This window comes from Dendropsophus ebraccatus, chromosome 10 (assembly GCF_027789765.1).
Source record: "Dendropsophus ebraccatus isolate aDenEbr1 chromosome 10, aDenEbr1.pat, whole genome shotgun sequence".
NCBI classification, from domain to species: Eukaryota; Metazoa; Chordata; class Amphibia; order Anura; family Hylidae; genus Dendropsophus; species Dendropsophus ebraccatus.
The window spans coordinates 28356157-28381206 of record NC_091463.1 but is presented as its reverse complement, the minus strand read 5'-3'; the positions used below and the strand labels follow the sequence as shown (position 1 = coordinate 28381206).

At 43.9% G+C, this 25050-nt stretch overlaps 1 protein-coding gene across 1 annotated transcript in view; it reads left to right on the top strand.

Annotated features, from left to right (window-relative positions):
- Positions 1–25050, top strand: part of PSMB7 (proteasome 20S subunit beta 7) — a 54372-nt gene that overhangs the window by 17463 nt on the left and 11859 nt on the right. The window contains exon 6 of the mRNA XM_069943872.1: positions 11101–11159. Within this exon, the coding sequence (XP_069799973.1) occupies positions 11101–11159 (59 nt within the window). The remainder of the gene's footprint in view (positions 1–11100; positions 11160–25050) is intronic.

Below are 25050 nucleotides of genomic sequence, written 5' to 3'. Positions count from 1 at the left end.
TGATGACATCCTAGTCATATGTCAAGATAGCATAGAGATCCTCTTTTAAAGGGATTTTTCCTTCTAAAGTAATGCGATATCTGTGCTAATTCATTGTATTCTCCATTAAGTAGGTATTTAGCATTTTTCCTTAGAACTCTGCATTGTGAGATTCCTTTGTTTTTCCATCTGGGAATTTGAATTGATGTAAACGTTCTTCTTGTCAACGGGGCATGCCTCTTCATAGTCTGACACCAATTGGTGCTGAGGGTCATTGTAGGGGCACACCTCCCCTAAAGAGTACCTGCCATTAAAGTGACTCTGTACCCACAATCTGACCCCCCAAACCACTTGTACCTTCGGATAGCTGCTTTTAATCCAAGATCTGTCCTGGGGTCTGTTCGGCAGGTGATGCAGTTATTGTCCTAAAAACGACTTTTAATCCTGCAGCGCGGTGTCTAACGGCCGGGGCTTACATTTGTATATGCATTAGGCTGCCACCACCTCTCCGTCCTTCCTCCCCACCCTCCTCATTAGGAATGATTCAGGAACATTTACTGCTGTTTGAGCTTTGCACAGGTGTATTAACGATCCAGCCCATGTTCATTATACACACAGGTGGGGAATAGGAAGCAATCTGCCTGGAGTATTCCTAATGATGAGGAGGGTGGGGAGGAGGGACGGAGAGGTTGTGCCAGCCTAATGCATATACAAATGTAATGGTGTGTTTACACAGGAAGATTTATCTGGCAGATTTTGGAAGCCAAAGCCAGGAATGGATTTGAAAAGAGCAGAAATCTCAGCCTTTCTTTTATGACCCGTTCCCTGTTTATGGTCTGTTCCTGGCTTTAGCTTCAAAAATCTGTCAGATAAATCTGCCTGTGTAAACGCAGCATAAGTCCCGACCGTTAGACACAGCGCTGTAGGATTAAAAGTTGTTTTTATGACAATAACTGCATCCCCTGCCGAACGGACCCCAGGACAGATCTTGGATTAAAAGCAGCTATCCGAAGGTACAAGTGGTTTGTGGGGGTCATATTGTGGGTACAGAATCGCTTTGAAAGAAAAAGAAAACAACAAAATAACAAAAAAAAAACAACTTTTGGCATGTCAACTTGTTGATGGCAGCAGGCCTTAATGCTCAGACCTGCTATAACCAGAAGATATGGCCATGCCATTCACTCCTAGGCTGCTGACTAATTTCCAACAATCTAGCCTCAAAGACTTACGTTGTCAGCATTAGCTGTTCAGGAGATACAGCTGGGGAGTAGATGGCGCTGCTGCCGAGCTCTCTCCCCGGTTATATCTTCCAATCTCAGCAGTAAGACCCGCTACGATCAGTAACTTTTGACATGCCTGATGATATATCAAAAATTTTTTTAGGGACAGTGACTCTTTAAAGAAAGAACACCCAGTTGTCAGTGTGTTTATGCTTCTCAGGAGAATTTACAAAGGAATAGTGCAATTAGGAGTTTATATGGGGGAACACTGCTTGGGACATCTCTACTAAGGGGTACTAAGCATGGACTGAAATTTTTTAGGGGAGTCAATAGGTTCTCTTTGTAATGGTGCTTTCTTCCAGAGATGGCGCCACTCTTGTCTTCAGTTTGTGTTTGGCATTGCAGCTCATTTTCGTTTTAGTGAATGGAACAGTGTTGTAATAGCACACGCGGCTAGATGACAGATGTGGCACTTTTTAAAAAAATTTTTTTTTCCAGTATGAGACCTCATTCTTGAATTATTGGACGGTCCTGATGGATTATCGGACCATTATGAAATAAGAGAACTGGCGTTTGGGCTAGACAACTTTTAGAGAGAATCAAAAAGGCATGCGTGTGTTTATAGGGGATTTTTTTTTAAAAAACATAATTTTATTCACAAGATAAAATAAATCCAAACAACAAAATACATCACATAGCAAAAAATGTCAAAACATAAAAAACACATTGGGGGAGATTTATCAAACATGGTGTAAAGTGAAACTGGCTCAGTTGCCCCTAACAACCAATCAGATTCCACCTTTCATTTTCCAAAAAGTCTGTGAGCAATGAAAAATGGAATCTGATTGGTTGCTAGGGGCAACTGAGCCAGTTTCACTTAACACCATGTTTGATAAATCTCCCCATTATCCTCACACACAGCAAAAGAGAGGGATCCTAGAAAACCGGAGTCCCATAGTAATAAGGTGCAGTATTCCTCCCTAAAAGGCTTGCTAAGCCTTAAAAAAAGTAATACATAAAGTGCACTAGTGCCTGGCCTCGGAAAGAATGCCCACAAATTGTAATGTATAGAACTGTAGAACAACACCAGGGACCCCAGAAGAAGCTGCATCGCAGTGAAACGTACGTCTGTTCGGGTTGTGTGGCCCCTGGACCCCCTGTTTTGACTATTGATACATGTGTACGTGCAGACTGCGTTCAGCTGTACTTTTCGGCAAATATTACTGGTATTGTTTAACAGTTATATGCATTACAATTTGTGGGCATTCTTTACGCGGCCAGGCACTAGTGCACCTTATCGGTGTATATTACTGTTTTTAGACCCTGCAAGCTTTTGGGGGGCGGGGGGGGGATACTGCACCTTATTACTATGGGTAAATTGTTTTAGGTTTTCCAGGGTCCTTCTCCTTTTTCTGTGTGTAAGGGTTTTATGTTTTGTCTTTTTTTTTTCTTTTTTTTTTGCTATGTGATGTATTTTGTTGACCCGTTTTTGAGTTCATTTTACCTTGTGAACAATAAAATTATGCTTTTTTTAAAAAAATTTCCCTATAAAAACACGCCTTTTTTATGGTTGAATTTGGTATTTCCTGTGTTGGGATTGTGGTTTTCCCACTGTTATTTTGAAAAAGGGATTTATATTTGCGAACTTTTACAACATAAAACACTACAAAATCTTCTTCTATCCTTTAAGTGTAAGGATGGGTTCGGGGTCACCATAGCGAAATCCATTTACTGATAAAATCTAGAAAAATTGTGGACCCCATTAAAAACAATTAGGCTGGTATCAGTCATATAGCGGACCATTGGAACGTACCCTGTTGGCACATACCTTCATGTTGCAGTTCTCTTCTAAATACATGATACTCAATTAAAGGGATATCACTAAATTAAAGGGATATATTTAGGGATAAACTAAATTAAAGGGATATCCAGATAGGGCGGGCGAGAGAGCAAGAAAACACAATAGCTTCTTTTTTCCCACTTATATTGTCCGTCCCCAGAATGAGCCTTCAGCTCTCCTTTCAGTCATTCATATTTTATCCATAATGCAGATTGTAATTAACCTTTTCCCTGCCAGGGGGGCTGTTCACCAGTTAAAGGCGGGTTTTTTTTTTTTTTTATATTCATAGTGAGCGTTCCCACCACCGTGGCTCAGTGCCAATCTCAAACTGCGCTTCTAAGTCCTTTTACATACTCCGTAAATAATTGATGGATTTGCCTGCCATGTTTCAAAAAGATGTCCCGCTCTACAGCCTCCACCAGAAAATGAACGGCGAGCGAGCAGGTTCTGCAAAAACAGTTTTGTATGTTATTATGAAATAATAACTGACACCAGAGTCCATTTGCTGATGGAAAGCTTTCTTACGTCTCGCAAGGGGTTTAAGAGATACTCCGTGCTTACTCAGGAGTGAAAGCATCAAATTAAAGTGTTTGTGCTGACAAAGGAGAAATTTGGATTTCAGCAAACGATGCAAGATTGTGTGATTGCTCCGCGCGTCGGCTCCGGCAGCCCGGCCAGGCCTTGTAATGAAATGCATGCATACAATTAAAGCCACTTGAAGTGTGTAGCTGGAGGATGTGTTCCGTCAGTCTCTGGTGACCACCGCCGCTCCCCGTACACCGGCTCCGTTTCATATTCATAAATCAGCTCTTCACACATTGGCAGCACAGGTCCCACAGAGTAGGCAGGAGCATCGGGAGACCAGGCCTTGCAGCCAAGAACAGAAGTGAAAAATGATCCCACTTGATGGGGGCTCTTGGATTTATTGCTGGAAGGAAGAGCAAATTGAATAGCAATGAGGGTGTGTGAATAAGCACCTTGTCAGGAGATCTGACACTGACAGATGAGAAGGTTCACAGATAGAGCTTCCACCCTGCACTGTGGCTTAGAGGTCCTGCTTGCTGGGAAGGGGGCGACTTCTAGGCAGTGGGCAATACATCTTTTTCAGGTGTTGGTCTGATGACTGATCGGAGAAAAATAGCAAGCGCTCTCTTGGGGCCTAATGTTATTTTCATACGAATGGAGAACTTTTTATTGTGTTGATGCCTTGAGAGGTGTTTATATATAGTAGTAACCCAGTCTAGACCAATGCATTAATACGATTGACCAATTCTCGTTTTACGGGGACTGATCTCATGTCGAATGCTTGGCTGCGTAGATAGAAGCGCCACTCATGTTGGCATACGATGACCGTCTACAATGGATCTGGATGGGTCGGAAAAATCGCCACAGACTATGGGCCCTTTGGCAGAATTCAATAGCGTGCAGTTTTAAGACGGTTAAAGGGTTAAATCAGGTTCAGGAGGGAAGAAACTCAACTCAATATAAGAACAAGAGGATACAATCTGAGGTTAGTTGGAGGAAAGCTCAGACACATAGGGGAATATATAACTTTACTGAAAGAGTAGTAGATGCTTGGAGCAAACTTCCAGCAGATGTGTTTGGTAAATCCTACAGTAAGTCAATGTTAACCTGCTTGTGATAAACATATATCTATCCTAAGATGATAATATAAAAAAAAAAAAAAAAATTAATGCTTGGTCCTGGCTCCTTGTATCTAGACATGGGGGCGGAGCTACAGTTTTTTTTTTTTTTTTTTTTTTTTTTTTTTTTTTAATTGCCGCCCTGCCAAAGACTGATAAACATTATTGGACAGCAGCTGTAAGGTACTGGTGCCAGGTCACATTCCCTTAGGGAGATGACTGGTTCCTTTTTAAAAATTAAAAAATAAAAAGTTCCAACTCCATTTTTTTCTGTTTATATAATAAAATATTCATGACACCTTGCAGTTTTTATTCTGACCACTAAGCCAAATAATTTGCTGACACCTTGTTCTATAGAGGTCACAATGTAGTAGTGTGCTCCTCATCACAGACAGGATTACAGTGAATGGTCATACCTGTATATAGATAACACAGGATCAGGTCATTTACAATAGGTCATATGATTTATCTATACGATATGTCAGAGCTGAAGCAGTATGTCTACGGAAGAGTATTCTTGTAATAGGACATCCAATGGAATATGCTATAGTAAAAGTCATTTCCTGTGGAGGGTTATTGGGTGCCCATTGAGCTCTAATATGACTGTGCATACGTCACAGGGTTTTGTTCTGAGAGGGCATTGGGGCTTCACTGAATAGTTTTCTGTATGAAGTCTCACAATATGAGGTGTCTGGCAGACCCCTTTTATCCACACATGATATACAGGTTCAGCATATACTGATGGGGTGGTCAGCTTTGAGGTATAGGATGCCAGCACCAGTTGTCAATTCTGGTTTATGGTGGTGAATATACTATGGTATATGGTAGCCCAGCAATCATATTTATACCGGTAAACTTGTTTCCTATTGGAATGGTTTAGCTTGTGGTTACACAGGGCCACGTAACTAAAGTCATCCAAGCTGTAACTATTCTACTGCAGTTTTTGCTATGTTACAGCATCTTTCAGCTCTGTGGAAACACTCCTGCATGTGACATGTGGTACACTGTGAGCTATGGGTCAGGAAACACTCCAACTTAGAAACATTGCTTAAAGTGTCACTGTCGTGTTTTTTTGTTTGTTTGTTTTGTGTTTTTTTTTGGTTTTTTTTTGCAAAAATCAATAGTCCAGGCGATTTTAAGAAACTTTGTAATTGGATTTATTAGGCAAATATGCCATTACCTGCATTCAAAAAGACTTTCCCCAGGACCCCCCCCCCCCCCCTCCTCTCTCATTTACTGCTCATTATCAGGAAATATCTTGTTGCATCAGATGTGCCCTGCCTGTTCTATGGAGAGGGGAGGGGAGGAGGAAGGGGGGAGATTAGTCGGCAGCAGAGAGCAAAGGATTACACAGCGGGACCTGTGTGAAAGAGCTCAGAGGTGTCAGTGCTGACTTCAGAGGAGATAATTTACAGCTACATCGCTGGGCTAACTTTTTTTTTTTTTTGTCCTGTTTTGGTGCCTCAGTCATCTCCCTACACCCCTCCCCTTTCCACAGCCATGAAGACAGGGGGAGAGCTTCAAACTGTTTTCTTATGATAAAAATGCATTTTTCCGCTAATAAACCCAATTACAAAGTTTCTTAAAATCGCCTGTACTAAACAACAGGTACACTTTAAATCCAACACTCCCAACCTTTCTCTCCCCTAATGTCATTTGTCAGCAGGGAGTTTAGAGGTCCCCCATATACATTAGACCAGTTGGCCAGTCTGGCTAAGCAGTCAGGTTTGTCCAACATTTAGGGGGTACATTAATGTAAATGCCCTAGGGCAGGGATGGGGAACCTTCTTCCCTCCAGCTGTTGCAAAACTACAATTTCCGTTGGCTGTCCAGGCTTCATGGGAGTTGTAGTTTTGCAACAGCTGGAGGGCCGAAGGTTTCCCATCCCTGCTCTAGGGGGTATTTGCCTTAGAAACCCTGAGAAATGCTCCTGTAACTTTTTTAGCTTTATGCTTTTATTCATTTAACCCTTTCCGGTCAGGCCTCTTGGGCGTTTTCATCCAGTTACCGTGTTATCAGTCAGCGTGGATATACATTTTTAACTAACCTTTACTCTGTTTATCGATTACCCATAAAGCAAAACCTGCTTAACCACAGCGACGCGCCAGCCCTCCGGCAGAGAACAGGTTAATGGCGGCCTGGTTTGTTGATATAGATTTTGCTGGACATGCATTTAAAATTCCCCAAAGCCTCCTTCGGTCATGCACAGAATAAATAACACCACCTATAATAGACTCTCATTGCCCACCACACGTAGGACAAGCCATCGCCGGGTACACGGTTAAAACCTGCTCCGGCTTTAGCGGTGATGTATGAGCCTCTGTAAGGGTAATGATCCTAAACCGCAGCGATCTCTTGTAACAGCAGTATCTGTCATATTCATTGGGATTACCACGCTCATTGATTTGTGTCTGTAAATCTGCAGTCCCTACCCTTTAAATTTGATCTCTAATTGGGCCTCCTTAAATGGTTGAGACCGGGCTAGTGTGTATATCCTGGGAGCGCTGTCACAGGCAGCGGCTCTCCTCCCATTATACATTCTGCAGATTTGATGGAATCAGCAGGACTCCTCATTTGAAACAGTTTAATCGTCTCCTCTATCCTCGCGTTAAACCATTGAGGTGGTCAAGCGATGCACACAAATCATCCTAAATGGAAAATATAGCTCTCTCTGTGACCCAGCTAAATAGATAGAGCTATGCAAAACAAGTTAAAAAGTAATAAATGCCAGAGGAATCTTTTAATTGGAATAAAAAATTAGACACAACTTTATTTCCTCGCCATTGCAGCCGCATTCCGCTACATTGCCATGGCGTCGGCTGAAATGGATCTTACATTTAATTTTTTATTTTTTTATTTATATATAATATATATATATATATATATATATATATATATATATATATAAATTTTTTATTTTATTTTTATTTTTTTTTCCAAACGAATTACACAGGCTGGAAATAGTATTCTTGAGGGTGCTGAGTTGCTTTTTTATTTATATAGTGTTTGGCATGAAGATTGGGCTATGATAACCCTGGTGCGTATTTCAGTTTCTTAGATTCAGGTAGGTCAAAGAGCATTAGCCATACTCTCTGTTAGGGGACTGTACAGCACTGTTGCTTTGGCGGTTGACATACAGCGCCATTTAGGTTAGTGACCCACAGAAATCGGGAACCTTGAAGCAGTGCTTGTACACTTTGAGCAAATAACTCCTGATGATGGTATTAAAGGGGCAGTTCACCACTGGTGGCAGAAATTTATTTATTTCTAAAATCGGAAATGTATTTCTTCCTGTACTTATCAGTTGCTGTATGTCCTGCCGGAAGTGGTGTATTCTTTCTAGTCTGGAGAACAGGAAAGGTTGTCTATGGGGATTTGCTACTGCTCTGGACAGTTCCTGGCATGGGCAGAGGTGGCAGCAGAGAGCACTGTGTCAGACTGGAAAGAATACACCACTTCCTGCAGGACATATAGCAGCTAAGTACTGGAAGACTTGAGATTTTTTTTTAAAGGGGTAGTGCAGCATTTAACATTTATTCACTAGATAACACACATTGCCGACGACCCCGGCCGCCATCTTGGGTTGACGTCATCTTCGGGAGGCCAGCCGGACCACTTCAGCTGTCCCTCTTGTCGTCTGCCGTCGTCGACCCAAGATTGCAGCCGGGGTTGACAGCAATTCAGTAAATGTACCACACCACACTTCTGGGGTGGGGGGGACACGGGGAAGGGGGCCATTCAGTTAAATACACACATTACAAAGTTGTATAACTTTGTAATGTGTGTTATTTAGTGAATAAATGTTCAACGCTGCACTACCCCTTTAATAGCAGTAAATTACAAATCTCTGGCACCAGTTCACCAAAATTTTGGTGAACAACCCTTTAAATAGAGCTGAGAAGCAGATAATCAGTTATAGTGGATGTGCGACCATGTCTTTTTTTCTTTTTTTCTCTTTATAGAATATGTTCACTCTTTAGGTAAAAAAAGGTTATGGTAGTAGTCTTGTAATATTTTGCCCATTAAAGGCATTTAGGGTAGTAGAGAGTGGTCAACATTTTACATCGAATTAAAAGTTGTCACATTTAAGTAGAAAGCAATAGGAACCATTTTATGTGGCTTTTTGGGACCCAACTCGGTCAGCCCTTATGGGTGTCACGAGACCATTAAATACAAGACTAACCTTGCATTTAAAGGGACTCCAACCCACTCTCCTCCAAACAGTACAGTACAGGCGATTTTAAGAAACTTTGTAATCTGGGGGGTTTTTAGCCGAAAAATGCATTTTTATCCTGAAAAAGCAGTTTGAAGTTCTCCCCCTGTCTTCATTGTTTTCTATGGAGAGGGGAGATGTGGAGGGAGATGAGGCACCAAAACAGGATAACAAAGAGTTAATTTACATCTACATCACCAGGCTATCTCCTCTGAAGTCAGCACTGACCTCTCTGACCTCTGAATACCAGCTTTCACACAGGTCCCGCTGTGTAATCCTTTGTTCTCTGCTGGCAACTAATTTACCTCCTTTCTCCGTTCCCCCTTCCCCACTTCAAAGGTCAGACAGGGCCCGACTGACGTAAAAGAGTCGAGATTTCCTGATAATGAGCAGTAAATGAGAGAAAGGAGAGGAGGGGAGGGGGACCTGGGGAAAGTCTTTTTGAATACAGATAATGGCATATTTGCCTAACAAACCCAATTACAAAATTTCTTAAAATCGCCTGTACTATTGATTTCTGCAACAAAATAAAAAAAAAAAAGACTACAGTGAAACTTTAAACTAAAGTCATCTCTAAGTAGGATAAAGGATGCGGATTCTAAATGGAGGTTACAGAGTCCCTTTTAAAGAGAAAAAAATCCTGGAGACCTCTCTTTGTATTGTTGGTTAGCTGCCCCCTTTCCGCAACATTGACAGATCTGTACAGGTTTGCAGGTATATTTGGGTGTCGCACACACCTTGATAACATTACATATAAGAACCTATGTGATTTTTCTTCTGCATTGTTGTTCTGGCTTTCACTGTGGGGTATGAGTTTACAGAGTTTCTTTGCAGCCTAGCTGTGTCCCAAAGATCCCTTTCTATATCCCATTATAGAAGGAACACACGGGTGGGGGAACTTCCATCAGTCAGGGTATATTCATACTGAGCAATTCTTTAATTTGTTAAAAATTGGCAGTCTTGGATCCCATAGGCTTCTATTGGATTTCCGTGCATTAGTGCACACGGTGGAATTTCTGCACGGAATCTGCGTCAAACCAACCCCGCCCCCAAAGAATTGACTTGTCAATTCTTTTGGTGATTTCCGCTAGAGGAGTCCTATAGGAGTCTAGGGGGCTTAAATTCTGCTAGAAATTCCGCTCAAATTCTGCTTCTATTCTGTCCGAGCAAAAAACAGAGAGGAATTTCAAGCTGAAATCTTTCCTCTTCCATTCCTCGCGGAATCCACAAGAATTGCTCAGTGTGCATATACCCATAGGCGCTGTTCACACTGAGCAAGAACGTCTAAATCCAGCCGTGCTCAGTGTCCTGCTTTGAGTGAAGGAGAGGGCATGCACTCCTCCGCTGCCGCCGCTCTCCGCTCACAGGAATGACATGTCATTTCTTTGAGTGGAGAGCGGCAGCGGAGGAGCGTGCACCCTCTCCTTCACTCACAGTGAGACACTGAGCACGGTGTGATTCTGCGGCGGAGCGCTCCAACGTTCTTGCTCAGTGTGAACGGGGCCTAACTTGAAAAGGATCCCTTTAGATCCAAAAATGCTTTGTTTGTACTAGAGAGGGTTGATAAATTGTCCATTATACATTTAGGTTAACCGCATTTAAAGAATTCCTTTCCCTATATGTCTATTCCTTGGCTGATGGCAAATGGCCATGATCCACACCTTCCCCTATAAAGGAGTTTTCAGGGACTTGTTGGTGAAGTATCTTTATTATTGGACATCAGTATCACATAGAAGGGTCTGATTTCTGACACTGGGGCCATGGTCTTCTCGTGGGCACCTCAGACTTATCAATCGCAGCGCCATACGTTGTCTACCATCACCTATTACACACAGCGATGCACGGTCTGCGGCCAGTTACATTGAATGACAATCGATCAGACGATAATCCACTCCTCGGCTGATCGTGGGCTTTCTTACATGGAGTAATATCTACTTGAATCAGCAGATAACTGCTCAGTGTAATAGGGCATTTAGACATGTGCACTTATTCTGTATCCAGACAGTATGTTCAGTATACTTGGTGTCAACACAATTGTATCTCATCAAAATAATAAGAGAGGAAAAACACTTTTTTGGACAAGAGCTTTGGGGACAGGTTTTCCTGTTTTTTTATTGATATTTTTTGTCCCTGCCTCCTGCGCTGTATATTGAACTTTGTGCCATTGGATCTTGACAACCAGTAATGTCATGAATTATTTTGCAGGCTCTGGATCTTTGGCAGCCATGGCAGTTTTTGAGGACCGCTATAGACCAGACTTGGAGGTGAGTGACCCTGTATTTGATTTCAATACATCTGTCTCTATTTGTGAACAATAGTGCTATCTCTGATGTCACTGGGTCACATTGACTCCAGTCAAAATCAATATTTCCGCCTTAATCAGCAACATATGATTAACTCCAATGTATATGTGTGTGTCTCTGGTCATATTTGTGTGAGAGTGTGTGTGTGCACTTTTATTACGTAATAAGGGTAATGTAGTCAATGTTAAACATTACAGCATTTTCTCTAATTTTCCTGGCCTTTCACAGTCACCGGAAACATCTAGATTTAGACAACCTACTGTAAGAGAAGAAACCAGACTAGAGAGAACTTAAGTGGTTTAAAAGTAGTGGAGAGATTCATAGTTGTTTCTTGTTGTGCCTTAAAAGGGGGCTTCATATTTTATTTCATAACAGTACAAGATAGGGATATGGGGGTAAATCTGTACAGTTCAGAATTGGTGCAAATGTGAACCCCTTTAATAGGGTGTATTCAGTCTGAGTGCCTAGGACATCAGGAGCTGTAAATACGGCCCTGCTGCTGCCGTGGGGGGTTACTCACCTTCAGGAGATATGTCAGCTAGTTTTGTGACTCCAGACCAATCATTGTTATTACTGTCACAAAACTGCATTATAAATAGCCATAAATACCAGATTGGTGGAGGTCCCACTTCTGGCAGCAGGCTTAAAGAATCACTGTTGTTTAATTTTTTTTTTTTCCAAAATCAATAGTACAGGCGATTTTTAAGAAACTTTTGCAATTGTGTTTATTAGCTGAAATTTTTTTTATCATGAAATAAAAGTTTGAAGCTCTCCCCCCTGTCTTCATGGCTTGCTTATGGAGAGGGGAGGGGTGGAGAGAGATGAGGCACCAAAACAGGACAAAAAAAGAGTTAATCTACAGTTAATCACCTGGCTATCTCCTCTGACAGTCAGCACTGACCTCTCAGACCTCTAAATACCGCTCACCCACCTCCTTGTTGTGTAATCCTTTGTTCTCTGCTCTCTGCTGCCGACTAACTCCCTCCTCCCCCCTCCCCTCTCTATAGAACAGACAGGGTTGTGTCTGATGCAACAAGTCACAATTTCCTGATAATTTGCAGTGGATGGAGAAGAGGAGGGAAGGATTATTGATCTCTTGAATTTAACACACCGATAGATCGGCCCCGTCATGGGGAAGCCGGTGCCGCGGTCCGTTTTACGAACCGCGTCCTGGTTCCCGTGTACGGCGCCGTTCTATCTAGCGGTACGGGTCCGTGCTGAAGCACTGAAGGTCGGCCGGCCCTCTATGACGCGGCTCCATTAGAATCAGTCCTTTTTAAAGGGACTGAACCAAGTACTGAAGCTTCTTCATTACCAAACTCAGTGCTGTGCATTTTGTAGTAACTGACTCTGGTACTACACCTAAGGGCCCTATTACACGGAGCGATAATCTGCAGAATCAGGCCAATTAACGCTCCGTGTAATAGTTTCATCAGCTGATCGCTCTCTATCATCAGCTGATTGTTTCTTTGAGGCCCAGACTTAAAATCGTCAGGTGCGCATCGCTACGTGTAAAATGTGATGCGCGCCTGTCTGTAGTATACAATAAAAGTATTAACTCGCCTTACAATGTTCCCTGGTGTCTTTGGGCCTTTCCCAGTGTCTGCAGCTCTGCTTTCTGTTCCGATCACCGGCCCAGACTGGCTGCAGCCAGTGATTGGCTGAGCGGCCGGTGACCTGTCTGTCTCTGCCAGTGCAGAGACAGGAACTGAGTGCAGAGCTGCAGAGATCGGGAAAGGCCTGAGGACACCAGGGAACCTGGTAAGGTGAGTTAATAATTATTATTTTACACTAAAGGCAAGGACTGCATGGATATTGTTAACGATGCCCGTGCAGCCTTTGCTCCCCGATAGTCGACCATTTTAATTGCTCAGTAAACGAGCGCCGATCTACTAGATCAACACGCGTGTACAGTTTATGATCTGCCCGTTCAATAGGACCCTAACCCGATACCATTCACTTCAGAAGTGCAGTACCAAGTACTGCCACAACAATGTGTATGGCGCTGTGCCGAAGACAGCACTTGCCCAGCTCCTTCAGTTAGCTGATCATTGGAGGTATGGGGAGTTGTAACACCACCAGCCCTATATTGATTTCTTGTCTTATGAGTAGGCCATGAATATTAAAGCCCCAGAAAACTTATTTAAGTAAATGGTCTTGAATTCAACTACAAAACAAGGCACAACTCATGAAGGTGGGTTCCTCCTCGACAACCCCACCCTTCTGCCAATAATAAGTGGATATTTTTATGTTTTGGCCATAAGAATGTACCACAGATCTACTTGTGAGCGGGCCCTCCTCCGAGCCGTGGTTAGCACAATTAATAGCGGAACGTGTTCGATTTGGCAGCAGAGGATTCAAATGATATTGCATATCTGCCTCGCTGAGACCCTATCTTTTATTGACCACATAAATTAGCAGTCTTTTGGGCAATTGTTACCGCTCAGTTAAGTCACATCATGAAGACAAGCTGTCACACATACTAGAAGCAGTCAATACGGATCAATATCTTAATGCCTTCAGTGTAAAGGTTGCAGGGGGACTGAACAGTAATGGGCAGCACATAGCCTGTTTATGTCTGAAGTCTGTATTACGCCTATTGTTTGCCTATATAAAGCTTCTGGATGTTTACCTTGTACAACACAGCTGAGCAGGTCTGGGAACAAGCACCCAACACAAGGGGCCTGGCTTCCTGCCTGTGAGTGATGGGAGAGTGTGCAGGGTTTATATTATACATTCTATACAGAACTCTATAGCGCTTGGATGACTGGTGGTTTGGTAATTTTGTCAGGAAGTGATGAAGAAATATAAGGGGGCATCACTGTAGGTTTCTATTTATATATATATATATATATATATATATACACATACACACACACATACACACACACACACACACACACACACACGGAAGCGAGACCGGGTGAGGGGCATGGTCTGCATAGCGGGGTCTACAGCCCTGTACTCTGACCCAGGAAGTCTCCCTCACCTTCTAAATCATAGAAGATCCACTTCAGGCTGGGGCTTGCATTAGGGGACAGGACTATGGAGGTAATCTCTCCATAGCAGACAGAGAGCGCTGCATGTATGTGCCCACATCTGCCCTGCTCATTCATTCCTGCTCCCTGCAGTCTGTCAGTCCTGATTGGTCCTTGCTGAACACACCCCGTTCTCCATTGCTGTCATGTGACCACACAGACCTCTGACAGCAGCCCTACTTCTTTATTCTAGCCTGTTGTACTACCCTACTGCATTATGGGGATCTGCAGTTCCATCCTGTATCTACAAACTGCTGCTCTTTTTTTCAGGTTTATGCAGTTACAATACATTATACTCCACATGCTGATTGATGTACTGTACAGTAACTTATAATATGACATATTCAGTTGTTTATAAATGTTTCATTTGTTTTACATGTTGTTCAGAATATAAAATAATTATTTTGGGGGGGGGGGGTGGAACCAATTGTCTGCATTTCAATTATTTCTTATGGGAAAATTTGCTTTGGTTTAAAAGTGGATTTGGATTACAAGCACCGTCCCGGAACGAATTATGACCCCTCAGGTTACAATTTTTTCTGCTTGTAACTTGACACCAGAATCAACATACAATGCTACTGACAGTCAGGATCAGATGATCGACCAATAGAAGTGGACATTTTACTGGTCAACCCCAGTATTATCGAGGTGCCTGCACTGGTTGATTGTCTAGTATCACCTCTACCTACAGTACAGTGTGATACTACATGTCCTGTACTGCTGTGTGTGTCTGGTATCTCCTCTCTATATTACAGTGTAATACTAGACACAGCAGTACAGGACATGTAGTACACTATAGAGAGGAGATACTAGACACAGCAGTACAGGACATGTAGTATCTCCTCTCTACAGTTTATTGTGATACTACATGTCCTGTACTGCTGTGTCTGGTATCTCCTCTCTATAGTACAATGTGATACTACATGTCCTGTACTGCTGTGTGTGTCTGGTATCTTCTCTCTATAGTACAGTGTGATACTACATGTCCAAGACTGCTCTTTACCTGTGCCAGGATGAGTTGCTCCTTTGGGCACCAAATGAGGGTGGTTTAATTTTATTTTTCTAGGACTCTTTGTGATCTGTACAGGACCCTGCAAATGCTCCAATCTTCTACATAGAAAGTAATCTACAGTCTTTAGTAGGTCTTTCTGAATGTCTCTCAGAACAAGGCAAATAGCAGTGGGCACTATCAGTGTACAGAGTGGTGGTGGGGGGGGTGCAGTGGACTTTCTGGGTATATACGCGGGTGCTTTTCTCGGAAACAACAAAGTCTATGGACATCCAAATGTAATGAAGAAATGAGAGTGCACTCACCTGATAAAACTTGTCCTTCATTAGATCAAATCTTGTGACAGCTGTTTTGTGCAATCAATACACTTCCTCTGACGTCCTCTTTCTGAAAGTTGCATGCAGAGACTTGCTTTATTCATGTTAGTTACCTGCTTATTTTTCCTCAAGGCTGGGTTTGCACTCCATTTAACAAATATGTTTTATGAAAAAAATGAATGCAATCTGGTTGGATCTGCTTTTCCATCATTAAAAAAAAAAAAAAAGATCAAAACGGATGGTTTTTTTTTTTCCCCCTCTTAGCGTACGTAAAAACGTGGTTCACCATGTTTGGTCTGAACATACAATTGATTTTTAACATACAATGGTTGTCCTGGAACCAATTAATATCTTATGTTGAGGGACCACTGTCACCTGTGTAACTTGTAGTGAATTACCTATATCGGCTGTATTCTGTGGCGGACCCCCATATAGTGATTTCACGATACCAGAATTTTGAGTTTGATACCGATACCAACTTTTTTTTTTTTTTTCAATGCTCGATACCAATTCGATACTTAAAAAATTATATTTAAGAAAAAAAAAACCATTAGAATAGAAATGACCCCCCCCCCCTCCCCCAGTTTCAGGTCAGTACGAACCAATTTATGTTCCCTAATTTTATAACTTTAAAAATAAAGTCCCCATTATTTAAAATAAATAAAAACTTGCCCAACTCTGACTCACTTTTTTTTTTATCTCTTCGCCTGTCTGGCTGGGGGGGTGAGGGGCATTTTTTGCGCTGTGATCTGTAGTTTTATTTAGTACCATCTTTTTATGGGGTACTGAATTGGGTGGTTTCTGCACTTGCTCGGTTTATCGTGCGTGATCAGGAAGGTGACAGGTAGTATGGACAATAACACTTCAGCTGCCAGGGATGGGGGTTGTAGTCATGTAACACACAACTGCTATCGGGGGGAGGATGGGGGTTGTAGTCATGTAACACACACCTGCTATCAGGGGGAGGATGGGGGTTGTAGTCATTTAACACACAACTGCTATCAGGTGGGAGGATGGGGGTTGTAGTCATGTAACACACAACTGCTATCGGGGAGGATGGGGGTTGTAGTCATGTAACACTTTAACAATCAGAGGGTGATGGGGGTTGTAGCCATGTAACACTTTAACAATCAGAGGGTGATGGGGGTTGTAGCCACATAACACACACCAGCCAGCAGGGGGGATGATGGGGGCTGTAGTTTTACTATTCCTGGTGTCAGGGCATGCTTACCGGTGACCTGGATTTGTCTGTGATCTGCAGGTTACAGCCCCCCTCCCCCTCCCTAGTCAGAGTCAGGCCGACTGTAAACCCCCCACATTGTGTCTGCTCCGGAGTCTCCTGCCGGCCCCGGCCTCCCGCCTCCTCACACTCCTGCCACCCCCACCACCTCATAGTCCGGTGCAGATGTAGTGGCTGCATCTCCTGCCGACCCCTGCTCCAGCCTTCTCTCTCCCGGACACCGCTCTCCCTCTCCAGCCCGTGACCCTGCTCTGCCCGCAGTCATTAGCAGCCGGGGTCTGCTGCACACAGTAGCCGACCCCCGCTGTATATGGAGCGGGCTCAGGAGGGGCGTAATGCCGCTGTCAGTGTGACAGCGGCATCTATATAGTTACATAGCCGGCACTAGCAATAGCTATGTGCCGGCTATTTGAATTTGGCGCCGATGGGGGAAGAGGGTGCGCGCGCCGAGGAGATGACAGGTGGGAGCAGGGGGCGGCACACAGAGAACACGGCCGGCGCTCATATAGCTGCCGGCCGTGTTCTCTGCGCTATACTTTATGTTAAACTGCATAATAGCGCAGTTTAACATAAAGTATTGATACCAGGAAATCCTGGTATCGAACCGTTTTTCGGCCCGGAATATCGATAGTAGTATCGATATTTCGGTGCATCGTGCAACACTACCCCCATAACAGCAGTCTACCTGGTTGGGTCTGGACAACCCCCTCTAGAATAACTATATAATGGCCATGTAGTCTGGATTTTCCCCTCCACATTGAATATATAATGGCCATGTAGTCTGGACTATTCCTTCACTGTAACTGTGTGACTGACTGTGTAGTCTGGATCATCTCTGTTGTTTTTGACTTGTTTTACTTAGAGTGCAAGGATGTACTAAAAGGGACACATCAGGATGGCTAATCTGTAAGGCTCCGTTCACACAGGGCAAAACTGGCGAGATTCTGCGGCAGAGAACCCCGCCAGCCTCCCTGTCATAATGAAGAATGGACATGTCAGGGAATTCCGTCAGTTTTGCTCCATGTGAACGGAGCCTAAGGCCAGTTCATGACGAGTTTTTCAGCAAGTTTGGCATGCCATAAAATGTACACAGTGTGCTTATTGTTTTTAATAAGAGCACACATTCAGTACGCTGGACGTGCCACTTGTCCTGAGCCTATTCCTTGGCAGTGGAGATGCAGGACGCTGGTTACCCCATAGAATCGGGCTAATCGGCATCTATGACGGCAATAATAAATGGGGTGAAAAGTGTGGAAATATTCAGCAGAAATCCAGAGTTGTTGTGTTCTCCTGACCTGTAATGCCAGCAGTATCTTTCATCGGGTAAGGGACCACACACGCTTACTCTCTATGGTGATGAGCCAGTTGCTGTGTATAGCTCTCATATTGCTGATTAATGTGTCTGCCATATCACGTCCGCAGCATCTGTACACATCTGGGCCGTGTAGTATTATACAGCTCGTGCACAAAGTGACTGACTTCCAGCAAGGATCTATCAGATGTTAACCCTTTAATCTGGGTTATATTTGCATTTAACCTAACAATAGAAGCAGACAGATTACTTGTTGCCTTTAGCTTTGTATGGGTTCTCCTGTCCCTAAATACAGTATTTATTTCCTCACCAATATGACACGTGTGCACCAGAGCATTGTGTAATCCTATAGTCTCCCTTCCTATCACCTATATGATAACCCTGTGATCAGTCTGCAATATTCTGACGCCTCGAAGAGACTGAAGCATTGGCAAAGCAATCACTGTGTGCTCCCTCAACACTTTTTCTTTGCCTTTTTTAATTAATGGATAGGGGATAAACATTGGGAATATCCCTTTAAGGCTATGTTCACACATAGCGTTTGTCAGGTTTTTTTTTTTTTTTTTTTTTTCCACCCAAAATCAGGAGTGGAAGTCACAGAGCAAAATTATAATGGAAAGATTTGCCCAGAATAGAATACTGTGTTTCAAACCACTCCTGGTTTGGTGGAAATAATATAGCCTGATAGTGTATTGAAAGTGGGTTTAGTATAACAAAGTTCTTTTATTCTCTTATGCAGCAGTCTTAAGATAAACCCAGTTGATATTGGGATATATTGATGTCATAAAAAGGAGACAAACTGAAAAGCTGCTCTCTGATTGGCTCCCAATTTGGTGGATTTGAACTGTCATTGCATTACATGGTCAGCCATTTAAAGGAGAATGACAGGCAAGGGCTCTTTTTATTCCCCGCTCAAAACTGCTGCAGAGGGGGTGGGTGAAAAAACATAACACTTACCTCCCCGGCTCTATTGCTGGTGTCCACATACCACCACTCCTGTCTGATTCCTAAATCATCGTTGGTCGCCCGCAAAAAATTCGCAGATCGTTCCGTGTAAACAGTCGTTGCGCGAGGGTCGATCGCCACCCCCGCTGCGGAGATCAGAGCGGCGCTGGGCTGCGGGCGCGCGATCGCAAAACGATTTTTCCGTATGATATATCATACCGTCTAAACGCTGATCGTTATGAAAAAAAAAAAAAAAATGTTTCTCCGACATCGTTAATCGTACGATTGGGCCAATTATCGTTTCGTGTAAACCCAGCATTAGGGTCCGTTTAGGGTGCCTTCACACCTATCGAGTCGGCTAGGTCCTGGCAGATCACTGTCAGTACATACACGCAGCGGTCTGAACGACCGCTGCGTGTATGTAAATCTGCCGGCCGCTTAACCCCTTCTGATGGCGGCCGGCCGCCTCCCACTCTGCTCTGTATACATTACGTGTCCTCGCTCCACAGGGTCCCGGCGTCCTGCTCTCCCGCCCGGCCAATCAGTGGCTGCGGCAGGGCAAAACACTGATTGGCCGGGCGTGAGAGCAGGACGCCGGGACCCCGTGGAGCGAGGAGGTATGTATACAGAGCTGAGCGGGAGGCGGCCGGCAGATTTACACACACGCAGCGGTCGTTTAAACCACTGCATGTATGTACTGACAGTGATCTGCCAGGACCTAGCCGACTTGCAGCGTTATTAACGCTGCGAGTCGGTAGGTGTGAAGGCACCCTTACACAGAAAGATTATCTGCCAAAGATTTGAAGCCAAAACTAGGAATGGATTTGAAAAGAGGAGAAATCTCAGGCTTTGCTTTATGATCTGATCTGTTTGTAGTCCATTCCTGGCTTTGGCTTCAAATCTTTGGCAGCTAATCTGTCAGATAATCTTTCTGTGTAAATGGACCCTAATGCTACGTTTACACGGAACGATTATCGGGTGAATTTTCGCGATAACGAGCGAATTCGAACGATAATCGTATGTGAAAAGGCAGCGAACGATCGATAAATCGTTCATTTTGATCTTTTAACATGTTCTTAAATCGTCGTTCGCAAAAAATGCGCCAATCGTTCCGTGTAATCAGTCGTTCACTGATTTTACCTATGTTTGAGATAGGCTTAAGCGATCGCAAAACGAATTTTCTGTACGATATATCGTTCCATCTAAACGCTGATCGTTATTAAAAAAAATTGTTAGTTCGAAATCGTTAATCGTACAATCGGGCCAATAATCGCCTTATGTAAACCATAGCATAACCGTGTCAGCAGTTTGGAACATTAATAACAGATGATAGATTCCCTTTAACCCAATGTATGCCATATATTACTAGTATCACAAGGGACACGCTTAGGCTGGGTTTACATATATGAGTTGGCATCAGTTGCGTTTTTGCCTAAAAACTGACCACAACTGATGTCACAACTGATGCCAAAAATGCATCAGTTGTGATCAGTTTTTCTATCCGTCTTTTCATTAAAAACCATCAGTTGCCATGAGTTGCCATCAGTTGCCATCAGTTCCCATCAGTTGTCACAAGTTGCGCTCATCAGTTGCCATTTTTTTCCCCAGTATGTTTTCCTGTCATTTTCAATGGGATTTGCGGGGGAGCGCACGGGGGCTATATACTAATTGGGGGAGCTCACAGGGGGGCTATATGGGAGGGGGAGAGCGCACAGGGGGGCTATATGGGAGGGGGAGAGCGCACAGGGGGGCTATATGGGAGGGGGAGAGCGCACAGGGGGGCTATATGGGAGGGGGAGAGCGCACAGGGGGGCTATATGGGAGGGGGAGAGCGCACAGGGGGGCTATATGGGAGGGGGAGAGCGCACAGGGGGGCTATATACTATTGGGGGAGAGCGCACAGCAATGCTGTATACTAATTGGGGGAGAGCACACAGGAAAGCTAAATATTACTGGGGGGGCAACAGGGGGGCTATATACTACTGGAGGAGAAACGGGGGGTGATATACTACTGGGGGACCAAGGGGGGACTATAGGGGAGGGGGAGAGCACACACTATTTGCCTGAACGCCGGATGCCAGAGCCGAATGGCATGCGTCCTGCCCGGCGAGGCATCCGGCGCTCTATTCGATTGAATTGGTGCGGCGCCGCATCACCGGAGCGGCGGTCCGCCAGGACGCTGCAAGATGCGTCCTAACGCACCGACGGTCCGGCGATGCGGCGGCCACTAGTTCACCGCCGCACATTTTGAACGATCCCATTGAAAACAATGGGATCAGTTCAAAGATGCGTTTCCCTCCGGCGCTTTTCTCCTGCGCCGGAGGGAAACGCCGCCGCACCGCCGGACATATGTAAACCCGGCCTTAGCCGGCCACAGCTTTCCTCAGCAAAATCAGCCAGTTGCTTGCAGCAGAACCCATGGTGATCAGATGATGGTCTCATGCAGGTACATTTCTAGAGGAGTTATCTCATGAGACTATTCTTTTAATAAAACTGTAGGACAGACAGCACTTTATTCAATATTAGGCATTACCAGCTTGACCAGCAGTTTTGTACTCTTTGGATTCTTACACACGTCAAATGGCATCAAACCCACCCCATGTGCTGAGATCTAAACAGTCCCATTCAATTGCAAGGTGAATTTATCACCTAGATTTTTTTAACTTATTTTAACGTGTGTGTGTATTTATATGTATATAAGTGTGTATGTATGTATGTATATATATATAAAATTACACACAAAAAAAGGGGAAAAAAAAAAAAAAAAATATATATATATATATATATATATATATATATATATATATATATATATATATATATATAATCTTTTTTGGTATGTTATTATGTGACCGGCCATCTTGCCTAAGCTGCTGTTAACGGCATTAAGGGATATGCTTTACAACAAGCACCATCATGGACATAGACAACAATCGACAGGACCTGTACAATTGCCATAAATACTGATATTGATACTGAAAAGTTCTATTTGTCTCATCTGACCCCATGATCTTCTCTCATGCCTCCTCTGGACCATCCAGATGGTCATTAGCATACTTTGGGCCTTGACATGTAGTGGCGTGAGCAGGGGGACCGGTGCCCTTCAGGATTTTAAACCACGACAATGTAGTGCCTCTTTGAGACACTGGTACCAGCTCGCTTCTGGTTGTTGACCACGTCCTCCCATGTAGTTCTGGGCTGATTCCTGACCTTTTTCAGAATCATCCTTACTCCACAAGGTGAGATCTTACATAGAGCCTCAGACCAAAGATGATTGACAGTCATCTTGTGTTTCTTCCATTTTCTAATAATTGCGCCAACAGTTGTTGCCTTCTCACTAGAGATGAGTGAATTTATAGCACTAACTAGGAGCTTTGGGTGCCTTGAAAAGCTGGATCCAGTCCTGAGAAACTGGAATAAGTTTCCCAGGACTGTATCCAGCTTTTCCAGGCACCCTGAGTGGCACAGATTTCAAAGGCAGCTGGCTGATAAGTTTACTGCTGAGTTAATGAAGCACTTAGCTTGGTTTATACTGTAAATTCACTCATCTCTACTTCTCACCAAGCTGCTTGCCTATTGTCCTGTAGACCATCCCAGCTTTGTACAGGTCAACAATTTTTTCCCCAGTGCCCTTAGATAGTTTTTTGGTCTTGGCCATGGTAGAGAGGTTGGAATATGATTTAGTGTGTGGACAGGTGTTTTTTTTTTTTTGTTTGTTTTAATAAGGGTAACGAGGTCAAAGAGGTGCAGTTAATGAGTGCCAGGTAGGAGTTTCTTGATGCCCTCTCTGCCCTCACAGTATGTGTACCTACAATAAAAATTACAGACCTCTCCATTCTTTGTAGATTTGAAAATCAGCAGTATATGAAATACTTATTTTCCCCCACCGTACAGGTTTAACATTAAAACTTGATTAAGGATAGCTTCGCACGTAACTGATTTGCAGTGGTTTTTATTTTGCGAACCCTGCTACTGTAATTTTCAATAGAGTTACATACCCTATGAAAATTCCGCTGCAAGTATGTAACGCCGGCCCCTTTAACCCCCTGCCGCCCGCAGCATACATTAACTGCTCGCCGCTGCATGTGAGGCTCCCGACTCCCATCGGTCCCGCTCAGCCAATCTGTTACTGCGGCGGGCTGTGCACTGATTGGCTGAGTGGGAGCCTCACATGCAGCCGCGGCACCGAGCAGGTAGTGTATGGTGCGGGGGTTAAACAGGCCGGCGTTACTTAGTAGCAGAATTCGCAGTGTATTTCGCTGCAGACTCGTAGCGTGAAATCCGCTGTAAATCTGTTACGTGTGAAGCTAAAGAACTCTGGCCAAGTTCCCCCCTTTTTATATTATTTTTTTTTACATTTTAATTAAAGAACGCCTGGTGAGGCTGAGGGGGAAAAATAACACTCAATAACCACCCTGGCTCCTGCACTGCCACTCGCATTCTCTTATTATCAGCCGTTGTCAGGTCTTGAGAGGGGACTTGGGATGTGACATTACAGGCCTGTTCAGCCAATCAGCAGCCGAGGCAGGACACGGCTACAGCCTCTGAATGGCTGAGCAGCCTGTTGCGTCCCAATTCCTGTCTCAAGACCAGGCAGCAGTGGAACGTGGAAAAAAGGGGTCCTGGCGTGCCCAACCCTCCCGCAGCCCCCCTTCCACCTGTGCGCACACACACCACAAGGGTGAACTGTAATGGTACGAATGTAGCAGATTTCACCCATTTAATGTATAGTGGTAAAACACCGCTGAACCCTAGTGCAGATTTTACTGAAAACAGTCACGTCTGAACTTGCCTATAGAATTTCTCAGAATATATCTGAGTGTGGAATATTTCATATGCCCGGACGTTAGAAACAGTTGTCAGAAGTGTGCAAAAAAAAAAAAAAACTAATGCTTTACAAAATCTTCCTGTCAGATGTCAGCATTGGCTGGAATATTAATGAGAAGCAGCTTAATTAAACGGAGACGTGCTGACAGCGGCGGAGAATTGATGGAGACTAATAAAACCGTAATGAAGATGATTCATAGAAGTTTTGATCGGGATGAAGACAACACACGAATACAACAAAAACCCTTTGCTGTGTCAGGCTGCTAAAGCCCGAGCCTCGGTAGCTGCCGCCGTTCACACGGGGGTAACTTGTAACCGTTTTGATATCCTCTATGAAGGGCAAAATGGTATCTTCTCAGACACAGGCAGGCCTATTTGCATTTAGTTGTTATGCGGGATGTGGCCAAGATTACCCATTGTCGCGAGTTGCCACAGCGAGCAAGAGAATAAACCCCCTTGAAGATTATGGTTCATTAAAACGGGAAGAAGATTAATATTTTCCCTGTCAAGATCAATACGGCTTCTCCTGCACTAATTGTCAGAAAAGCTCGCAGAGGCTACTGAAGGATGGCAGTGTGTGCGCACAGTAGATCACAGGGACAGGATTCAAAGGAAGGCCGTCCTGCACCCTCTGGTATCGACTTGCAAATTAGCAGCTGGATTCTAATTAAACAAGCTTAATGAAAGGAGCATTAGAATACTGCGAAGAATGGAAAAAAGAGACAATCCTTCCTCCATTCTCTCGTCCTGTACCGCAGAGCCAGAGAGATGGCCGTGCCATTGTGGTACATTTGGCTTATATTCTTATTACTAAACGTTGTAAGGTGTCTGCAAGACATTGCCGGAATTGTGCATTAGATGGGGCAGGGACAGCAGAAATGTTTTGCATTGTCTATTAGCTTGGGATGGGGGGGGGGGGGGGGGCGAGCGGGGTCTTATGCCCCCCAGTTATTGTTTATATTTCATGGAGGCCCCTCACATTTGCTTATGTTTGATCATTGTTTGTATATAGTGGAGAGAAGATTATAGGTAATTGTTGCTTTTCTGTCACCATCGCCTTTGCTTTCCTTAAAGGGAATGTACAGTGGTCCCTCAACATACGATATTAATCAGTTCCAGGTGAGATCAAAATTCTATGGAAAACTGACCCAGGTAAAGAGCAGC